Source organism: Mercenaria mercenaria, chromosome 5 (genome assembly GCF_021730395.1).
Source record: "Mercenaria mercenaria strain notata chromosome 5, MADL_Memer_1, whole genome shotgun sequence".
Taxonomy (NCBI): domain Eukaryota; kingdom Metazoa; phylum Mollusca; class Bivalvia; order Venerida; family Veneridae; genus Mercenaria; species Mercenaria mercenaria.
The window spans coordinates 74,956,431-74,967,435 of record NC_069365.1 but is presented as its reverse complement, the minus strand read 5'-3'; the positions used below and the strand labels follow the sequence as shown (position 1 = coordinate 74,967,435).

At 35.6% G+C, this 11,005-nt stretch overlaps 1 protein-coding gene across 8 annotated transcripts in view; it reads right to left on the bottom strand.

The window, feature by feature from the left end:
* LOC123558534 (anoctamin-7-like) overlaps positions 1-11,005 on the bottom strand; it is a 77,406-nt gene that overhangs the window by 58,494 nt on the left and 7,907 nt on the right. For all 8 annotated transcript variants that reach the window (XM_053543995.1, XM_053544000.1, XM_053543997.1 and 5 more), the window contains exons 4-5: positions 2,037-2,137; positions 1,305-1,389 (exon numbers count right to left, since the gene is read on the bottom strand). In XM_053543995.1, the coding sequence (XP_053399970.1) occupies positions 1,305-1,389; positions 2,037-2,137 (186 nt within the window). The remainder of the gene's footprint in view (positions 1-1,304; positions 1,390-2,036; positions 2,138-11,005) is intronic.

Below are 11,005 nucleotides of genomic sequence, written 5' to 3'. Positions count from 1 at the left end.
AACCCAAAGGGTGATATTGCAGCCTGATTCTTCTATGTAGATTTTTTAAAATTAACAGAAACAAACACACACATAATTAAGCCCAAGGTCTCACAATGTGTTCAACAAAAATGGAACAGCTGAAAACAACAGTCAGTTCTCTCTTTTTGATTAGGTCTGTTCTGCAACATACATTATTAACCACAAGTGCAATGTTATGCCTTAATACAGATTTGTGTAGGAAAAATTAAGTTTTTTCTCATCTTTTCAATGTTAATTATGGCATATTTCTGGTAGGGAATATAAAATAATTGAGAGACTGTGACTTCAAAACTTGTATGTGTACAAGCATGTGTTGTTATCATCATACATTATACTAACATATAATAATGCTATAAATTGTACAACACATTTCATTGAGTTGCTCACTATGGATAAATATACACATTCAAAACATCAGTTTGGTTGAACAAGTACATTTTGAATGTGAAAGGCTAAACTGTGAGTGTGAATAACTTGCTTTGTTCTGAATTATGAAACCTTATGTGCTTATCAAAAGGAAACCCTACATTTACAGCTGACCCTGCCATAGCGATCACCTATATTAAGCAGCCACTTTCTTAAGCAGCCAGTCACTTAGGCGTAAAAAAAAAATTGTTTGTTTCCGGTATCCCGACCTACCCTAAATTTTTGGCCCGACCCTAAAATCCGAAAAAAAAAAAAATTCCGACCTACCTACCCTAATTTTTTTTAGCATGTTACCGGAAACAAAGAATTATTTTTTTTACGCCTTAAGGATGATGCAGCAGTTTTGGGTATAAAAAATGCCAATAATATAATTTGTTCAAACTTTGTATATGAACACAGTGTCATGTTAGAAACAGAATTATGAAAAAAAAATTGAAGGTCACCATGCTTGTTCAGGAGTTATCTACCCTTGAATATGCAAATTTGAAGAAAAAATCTAGTTTTAAGGGCAGATAACTCCTAAACAATCACGGTGACCTATAATTGTCTTTGCATTTTTTTTCTGTTTCTAACATGAAACTGTGTTCATATACAAAGTTTGAACAAATTCTATTATAGGGAACTTTTTGCCCCATCTCTCATACAAGAAACTGCAGCCAGTGTCTTTAACTCTTCAAACTGATTTTTTCTTCAGATTTCAATGCCTTAAGAAATCATCTGCCTTAACAGGCCAGACTGTGTCACTCCCATGACTGGCTGCTTAGTGACTAGGTTGACTGAACATGTACCCATAGAAGTATGAAATCACAGCCTGTCTAATTACTGGTATGTACATATTCAAAATTTAATCAAGTTACCTTCTGTACGATTAAATTTGCCACCTGCCTTGATACCAACCATGCCAACATAACGTAAATCTATGTTAATTAACATATGTTCAACCTGAAACAATCGAAAAAATGTTCTTTGAAACAAGATTTACATTCAACATCACATTATGCATCCATTCTGCAAGTAGGAGAGTTTGACATCACATATGTTGGGAGAAATAATATTGCAAACTCTGCAGTGAATCAGAAGCCTACAAGCCTATAGAAAAAGAATTAAGTACAAAAATGTAATAAGTCAAACCATGCAATGCATGATTGTATAGACAAAAGGATGAAACTGGACACTGTAAGCTATAAGACTGTGTGGTCATGCAAAGAAATAAAAATTTGCTGTCTGATCATGAAATATGTATCTTTTTTGGAGTGGAGGAGGCAGAGGGGGGTGGGGGGAATTTAATCCTTATTCTGCAATATCTAGATAAAAATGACAACAAATAACAGCCAAAATTAAATCTGTCAGAATGTCTTGTGTTGAAAATGGCAGGAAATGACAGTAAATCATTGGTTTGCAAAGCTTAGCATGATTTTTTGGAAATTAAAAAAGTTCCTATTACCTCCTTTGAATCCTTAAGAACAATTTTTTTAAAATGATTGGTATTGCTTTATGCACATGAAGAAAAGTATAGTTTCAAATAACTGGCATTATTTTGTTACAGTAGACCTAATCTGTAGAGAGCTGAGCAGTTGTAATATACTTACAAGCAATGATCTCAGTGAGGGTCTGAAGAAGTTCGTGGGATCATTGAAGTTTTCATACAGATGTATTCGGTCCATTTGGAATGGTGCACTCACCATGTCAACTGAAACCATAAAACAAAACTGTTTAACCCAAATACTCTGCTAAATATCTTTTGTCCATCTTTAAATTTGGACAGTACCATTAACTGTTAAAAGGGGTGCATACCAAAAACACACTGACTGTATTGCAAATACTGTCCGGCTGATCATGACCTGCACTGGTCGCCAAGGCAGAATCAATTATGTCCAGCATGATAAGAGTTAAAACTTTTTTTTTTCTATTTTTCTATTGTCTTGCAAAAATGTAATTTAAACATATTTTATGTTTGTCTTACATGATAGTTTAAGTGTCTCTGCCCTTACAGAAGCAAGCCTCTGTGGCGTACATGCTGCGTATTTGCTGTGTATATGCCGCGAACACAGTAGTACGCCAGAGGAGTACATTTTACATACACCGCATGCCGCGTACATGCCGCGTACTATTTCGACGAGTACACAGCATGTACGCAAGAGGTCACTAGTACACTTCAAGTACGCAGCACTGACTCTGAAAATTTAAGGAGTACACTGCATGTACGCAGGAGGGACTTGTACAAGAAAATAGTACACTGCATGTACACCGCAGATACTTTGAAATTTGTGCAGAACACTTCATATATGCGGGAAAGACTTGTACAATTTCTTTTGGTATTTATACTCAGTTTTTTTTTTTTAAGTTAAAGTCTGAAGTAAACTTCATATACGCGGGAGGGACTTGTTCATTTTCTTTTGGTGTTTATACTTTGATTTTTTTTAGGTAAAAGTCTGAAGTACACTTCATGCAGGAAGGATTTGTACATTTTTTTTTTTTTTTTTTGGAAGCAAGAACTTGATTTCCGAGTAACTTTTATCTTAATAGCATAGAATAGTTCAGATTACCAGTATTCTGAACAATGAAAATTTGCCATTTACTATTTGCAATGTTCATTTGTAAAGCTTACATCTTAGTGATTTCTGAGCTGCACCTTGCATGCAGTGTAAAAATATATTCTTTTTCATTTTGAATTAATCCTGGAGCTTTCTAACTTGGATAATTGAAAAGCCTTATTTGAACTTCGTTGCATTACATTTTGTAATACATGAAATAATTACCAAGATAATGCCTCAACAGCGCCCGAATGAGAAGAATTAATAGCTCTCACTGTTATTTGAATACTCTTAAGCAAAACACCATTCTATCATGTTTTATAAAGGCTTTAATGCTGATTATGTTAACTCATTAAGGCCTCACCAGATTAAAAAGTTGTTCATCGGATTTGCCGCTCGTATATTTTCAGAACGTTTTTGGCTAATTGCGCTCGCCCCATTGGAAAAAATCAATCCAAAATTTTTTGGTGCGCTACTTTTTACGGACGTAAAAGTGTATAAATGCTTATATAATTCTAGTCCTAGATTGTTCTCAGATGGATTTTAATCAAAATAAATACATACTACGCACACATCGTCTATAATAAATCATAACACTTATATTTAGTTGCATTAAAGTTGTTTCCCCTTGATGCAGTTATGCCATTTTCTTCAGATGTTTACCAAATTACATGCTACAAAAAATTATTTATTTCATTGAAAAGTGGATGAAGAAAAGCATACTAATTTATTTGATAACATCAATCTACATTATTAATCCCCCGCCGTGGCGGAGGGATTATAGGAATGGTCTGCGTCCGTCCTTCCGTCCGTCCGTCCTTCCGTCCGTCCGTCCGTCCTTCCGTCCGTAACAAATTCGTGTCCGGTCCATATCTCCTAAACCCCTTGAAGGATTTTCATGAAACTTGGGTCAAATGATCACCTCATCAAGACGATGTGCAGAACCCATGAGTCAGCCTTGTCGGTTCAAGGTCAAGGTCACAACTCAAGGTCAAAGGTTTGAGCCTGCCATTTTGTGTCCGCTCTATATCTCCTAAACCCCTTGAAGGAATTTTATAAAACTTGGGTCAAATGATCACCTCATCAAGACGATGTGCAGAACCCATGAGTCAGCCATGCCGGCTCAAGGTCAAGGTCACAACTCAAGGTCAAAGGTTTGAGCCTTCCATTTTGTGTCCGCTCTATATCTCTTAAACCCCTTGAAGGAATTTTATAAAACTTGGGTCAAATGATCACCTCATCAAGACGATGTGCAGAACCCATGAGTCAGTCATGCCGGCTCAAGGTCAAGGTCACAACTTAGGGTCAAAGGTTTGAACCTTCCATTTTGTGTCCGCTCTATATCTCCTAAACCCCTTGAAGGATTTTCATCAAACTTGGGTCAAACGATCACCTCATCAAGGCGATGTGCAGAACTTATGAGTCAGCCATGTCAGCTCAAGGTCAAGGTCACAACTGAAGGTCAAAGGTTTTAGCCTTCCATTTCGTGTCCACTCTATATCTCCTAAACCCCTTGAAGGAATTTTATAAAACCTGGGTCAAATGATTACCTCATCAAGACGATGAGTCAATCATGCCAGCTCAAGGTCAAGGTCACAACTATGGGTCGAAGGTTTGAGCCTTCCATTTGGTGTCCACTCTGTATCTCCTTAACCCCTTGAAGGATTTTCATCAAACTTTGGTCAAATGATCACCTCATCAAGAACTCATGAGACAGCCATGTCAACTCAAAGTCAAGGTCACAACTGAAGGTCAAAGGTTTCAGCTCTGTATCTCCTAAACCCCTTGAAGGATTTTCATGAAACTTTGGTCAGATGATCACCTCATCAAGACGTTGTGCAGAATTCATGAGTCAGCCGTGTCAGTTCAAGGTCAAGGTCACAGCTAAAATCAAAGGTTTTACCCTTTCGCTATCCATAGCAGTGGCGGGGGATTTAGCTGTCTTTCAGACTGCCTTGTTTTGGTAAGGGTTAATACTTATTGATGTATGTCACTTATCTTTTTTCTGTTTTTTTCTGTCCAAATGATCAGCATTTGCATACAAAAGTTGGTGGGGTAAGGAATTTACATTATCACAGCAGTTTCGCCACAAGAGTACACAGCATGTATGCAGCAGGAGTACACAGCATGTACGCCGCAGGACTCGGGCCAGGAGTACACAGCATGTACGCCGCAGGAGTACACAGCATGTACGCCGCAGGAGTACACAGCATGTACGCCGCAGGGGTAGTACACCGCATGCTCATTTGCATGTGAAAAGTGTATGTGCCGCGTACATGCTGTGTCCTATTTCCCGCATACTAAATTCCTCCAGCGTACATCCTGTGTACTATGTAGTCCACAGCATGTACGCAGCAAGTAGTACGCGGCAGAGCTCATTTGCATGTCAAAAGTGTACTACAAAGGTACTATCGGTGTATGTGCGGTGTATATCCTGCGTACTATTTAAAGCCCTTGATTTCAGTACACATCATGTACGCATCATATACGCTGTATGTTCACAGCAAGAGTACGCAGCAGGCCTTTTTCTTCTGTAAGGGTGGGGCTAAAATAACTTTTTTTCCTATGGGATAATAGGGTGCTGCATTGAATTAACTCAATTAATTTGGCAATATATGTATGAATACAGCCAGTCTCAAGAGTAGCTAAAACCACCGATCAACCCTCTGCTAAAGAAGGAAATTTACAGCACTTTCATTTTTTTTCACTCTCAAAATAAATTGTTTACCAGGGCATTGAGGGGTATCAACTTGAAGAATGTTAGCCAATTCATAAAACATATAGGAATATTTGAATGCATTCATGGGTGAGGCATTTTGGTAAGTGGGGAGATTATTTAGGCCCTTGTTTTCTACTAAACAAATTTTCATAATGCTATCATGTTATTAACTCCCTGAGGCCGATATCATAATATACATGCTGCGGCGAGATAAGAATTACCACCTGACTTCGAAGAACATTATCTGATCTCATCATAATCACACTCGCATGCAGTCAATTGAAATCATGCATGGAAATATTATTAACATGGATGTAAATCAAACTATACTTATAAAATCTTCAAAGTTTGAACAAATATTTATATATATCCACTTTCGTCCGTAACTTATATCCAAATAAAATAATAATTTCACTTTGAAACATTCACCATTTTTTTTACACACTTATTGCGTTTAATAAATATTTGAACATTTCCGATTTTATTACATTTTTCACATGTAAACACATTGAATTCCAATAAATAGAAACATTATTAACACAAAGTATTTACATCAGCATTACTCAAAATTAACACCCATTTTTGAGTGAATATCGATGATGTAAATTAATTTCTAAACATGTACACAAGCGTTGTGTGACACGCACTGAGACACTGTAATATTAACACCCATCTTTGAAGATTTATTAAATTTACAAAAAGCGTTTATTTATACACATTTTATGTATGAAACATGTTTTGCTGTGTTATTTTTATCCATTTGAATTTAATGCGATGTTAGTGTACGAATATTTCAGCTTTCTAAAACTTAAAATTTTCCGACCATTCATTTCTCTAATAATGAAATTTCATCGTCGGAATCATCATCCGACGGAACTGATACGTCAAAATCAGCATGATAATGAATATTTTCTTCAATGTAAGAAAAATCTCTAGCAGTCGACATTATTTTAATCTTTTGAAATACAGTATGAACGAAACACAGCGGAGTTCGCCTTTTTTATTTCGTTTACCGCATATTTACAAACATTCATTTTAACAAGGAAACTAATTATTAGCATAATTAATAATTAGAACATCTAAGAAATAATAGCCAGTATGCAAAATAATTTTGCTTTTATTAGGGTTACCAAAAATTAACAAATATGTGACGCAATCAGCATGATCTTGGTGCCGCGACTATAATCGTCAATCGCCGTCCTGGGGAGTCCTGATAACGCGCGTATAGTCGGATATCGACGCTACGGGGGTAAAAAATATAGCGCCTTCAGTCGCGTTTCAGCCCCAAGGAGTTAACTTATGATGAAACAGTTTAAAATGAACAAGAGCTGTCTGTAAGACTGCCATTTATTATGGAAGAACATAATCATGGGTTTGAATTCACTTCTGAACATTTTTTTTTAAAATTCAAAGTAATGTAATTTCATTGATATTACTTTAATTTACTCTTACAATATTTCAAGTAAAATATTCCATGTTTTTTAATTGTTTTCTCTTGTAATATTTATTTTATGACTTCTTCATTTTGTCTACTGACACTTTTTGCTTGAAATGTCAGTTAAATGAATGAACACTAAGTCTTAATTGTCCAGTCCTGTCTTGTCTGCACAGCCACTTGCACATGCCACATGATGACAATTAAGAAATGTATATTCAACAGTTATATTGTGATTCTAATATGCTTTTCTTTGTTAAAACACTCCTAACCTAGAATGATGTCACGTTAACGTGCGGTGACGTCAATGTTTTTGTTGCGGCCAAGGAAGAGCACTACTATATTTTATTTACTGTTTTAGTTTAAGGCCATATTAGAATCGAAATAATTTATAGCAAAACCATGTTTTAACACTATTTATGCACTCGGGCTCTAATACGGCGTACAAATAATTTCTATTATGCCCGACGTATTACCACCCATCATGCATAAATAGTGTTAAAACACTCTTCTGCTATAAATTATTTCTTAATTCAGGTTCGGATACCAAGAATAGTTTTAAAGAAGCATATGGAATATACCTTACTTACTGACAACAAGTATCTTCTACTTGTACAGTTCATTAAAAACTTACTAAATAGTATGTGAGAGTATTCAGAGTAAAAAAGTAAAATTCTTTATTGATTATAACTGTAACAACTGGTGCTATTGGCGCTTAGCAATTTCGTCAATCTGTAAAAACATTTATTGACAATCCTAACAAAACAGCTATCTGGAACATATCCACATCTCTCAGTCTCTCTCTATGAATATTTAATCATTATATGCATCACATCTTCTATAATTCTTGGTTACTGCATTAAGATATTAAAGCATTAAGATATTAAATATGAGCCGTGTCATGGGAAAACCAACATAGTGGGTTTGCAACCAGCATGGATCCAGACCAGCCTGCGCATCCACGCAGTCTGGTCAGGATCCATGCTGTTCGCTTTTAAAGCCTACTGCAATTAGAGAAACTGTTAGCGAACAGCATGGATCCTGACCAGTCTGCGCGGATGCCCAGGCTGGTCTGGATCCATGCTGGTCGCAAAGCCACTATGTTGGTTTTCTCATGGCACGGCTCAATTATATTCATTTGTTACTATTACTTTGTTTATGTTTCCTATTCCTCAGAGAATGTATGATTACTGAAACTTGGTCTTGTTGATAGCGACATAATAGTTATCAAGGGATATGTAAGTGAGGTTTAATGTTGGAAAACTGCCGAGCAGACCACTGTAAAAGTAAGTTAATGGATTGCCTGGTGTGAAGTGAAAATAGGCTTTTAAAAGAAACTCTATTGCCGCAATGGAAACGTATTTGTCCAGATGAGTCCTTCCTGTGTCAATAAACAAGCTTTGAAAATACCGCATGTTATAGTATTATCTGAAAAACAAACCTTAATAAAAAATTATTATTTAGCCATAATTTAATGCTGTTAAGCTTTGACACGAGTAAAAGTAAATATTACGTAAATTAATTTAGACTCTCATCTGCAAATTGCTATATTTGTGTCAAAGATTTTTCTTCCCTGCTTTGACTTTGTATCTATAAGTGTATGAAATATTTTCATTTAGCTCACAGGCTCATGGTGAGCTATTAGGATCGATGAATGTACATTCGTTCATAGCCTGGCTCCCTGGCTGCATGGTTATATTTTGTATAAATACTGGAAACATTTTATCAGAAAATTTTAAGCCTCTAAAATAACACAATTTTACCTGATGGCTGAACCTATGTTTGGAGCCAGGGGCAATAAAAAATGTCAATGTAGAAACAACCTTCTGGAGTTACTTCCCTCTTAATGAAGAAAACTGATATATGTAAATAAGAACAAACATAGGGACGGGAGCCAGTCTAGTCTGTCGGTAGTCAATGAGGATGTTGAATGAAAATTAACAATGCCTTCTTGTGGTTTATCATCTGATTCGCCATGCTTCATTGTTCCAATGATATTTAACCACTTGGGCAAATTCCTATGCTAAAGGTTAATCAAACCTTAACTGAAATGTATAACACCAGGAAACACTAAGCAAACACCTTCTCCTTGAATAATTTATGTATGTTTGTAAATACAATTTTAACTGAGTGAAACAATGAATTAAACAATGTATCAGCCAAATATAAAAAAAAATCCAAAAGACACATTCCCAGTGAGACAAATCAAGCCATTTCTAGCAATGTATGTTTCTTTAATTTTTAGTTATGTCTTGAATAGATAATAAAACAAGAGCTGTCACAGGAGACAGCGTGCTCGACTATTTCGATGCTGGATAGTGAAACTAAGCACATCTGAGGAAACTAGAGCTGTCACTGGAGTGTTTAATGACTCCAACTGTGGAAGAAGATATTGCACAATAGATGCTCAGTCTGTGTCAAAAATATCAACTTAAAGTAATAAGAGTGGTAAAGATAAAATGTATCAAAACACTATATAAGTATATCCTAAGCAAAAAGGGACATAATTCATTAAATATTGGTGCCAGAGTTGTGCAGCTTGTGTCATATAGTGTGGGTGATGATGTTGAACAACTATTTTAAGTTTGAATCAAATCCATTCAGTAATAACAGAGTGAAAGTGCATCAAAACTTTAACCTAAAAATCTAAGTAAAAAGGGGGAATAATTAATAAAAAAATTGGTGCCAGAGTTATGCACCTTGCATCATATGATAAGGGTAATGATGTTGAACAATTGTTTAAGTTTGAATCAGATCCATTCAGTAATAACAGAGATAGAGTGAAAGTGCATAAAACTTTAACCTGAAATTCTAAGTAAAAAGGGGAATAATTCACGAAAAATTGTGCCAGAGTTATGCATCTTGTGTCATATGATGTGGGTGATGATGTTGAACAACTATTTTAAGTTTGAATCAAATCCATTCAGTAATAACAGAGGTAGAGTGAAAGTGTACCAAAACTTTAACCTGAAAATCTAAGTAAAATGGGGGAATAATGGGAATAATTCATGAAAAAATGGTGCCAGAGATATGCATCTTGTGTCATATAATGTGGGTGATGATGCTGAACAATAATTTTAAGTTTGAATCAAATCCATTCAGTAATAACAGAGGTAGAATGAAAGTGTACCAAAACTTTAACCTGAAATTCTAAGTAAAAAGGGGGAATAATTAATGAAAAAATGGTGCCAGAGTTATACACCTTGTGTCATATGATGTGGGTGATGATGTTGAACAACTATTTTAAGTTTGAATCAAATCCATTCAGTAATAACAGAGATAGAGTGAAAGTGCATCAAAACTTTAACCTGAAAATCTAAGTGAAAAGGGGGGATAATTCGTGAAATATTGGTGCCAGAGTTATGGCCCTTATGTCAGATGATGTGGATGATGATGAGGAATAAGTATTTCAAGTTTGAATCAAATCCATCAAGTAATTACAGAGATATGTTGAAAAAAGAGAAAGTGCACCAAAACTTTAACCAAGGTGGGGACGCGGAAAGACGCCGACGCCGACGCCGGGGCGAGTAGGATAGCTCTCCTTATACTTCGTATAGTCGAGCTAATGATGTTCTTGACATAAATATGATTGAAATAATTACTTTGATATCTATTTTAACAAAACAGCCTTTTCTTAAATCTTTGAACTGAATATAAGGCAAAAAGTTAATGTGAACAGGGCATTTGTCCTGACATAACTTGGCGTATATACTCAGTTAATCTCGCCACACGAAAGATAAATATCTATAGGCGTTTTGTTAACGATGATAAACGACATATCAATAATGCTTTTAAATGACTTAGTTTATGCCATACTTTACTTTCTGATCCATCACAATCTTTTTTGTATACAATGAAATCAATAACAAT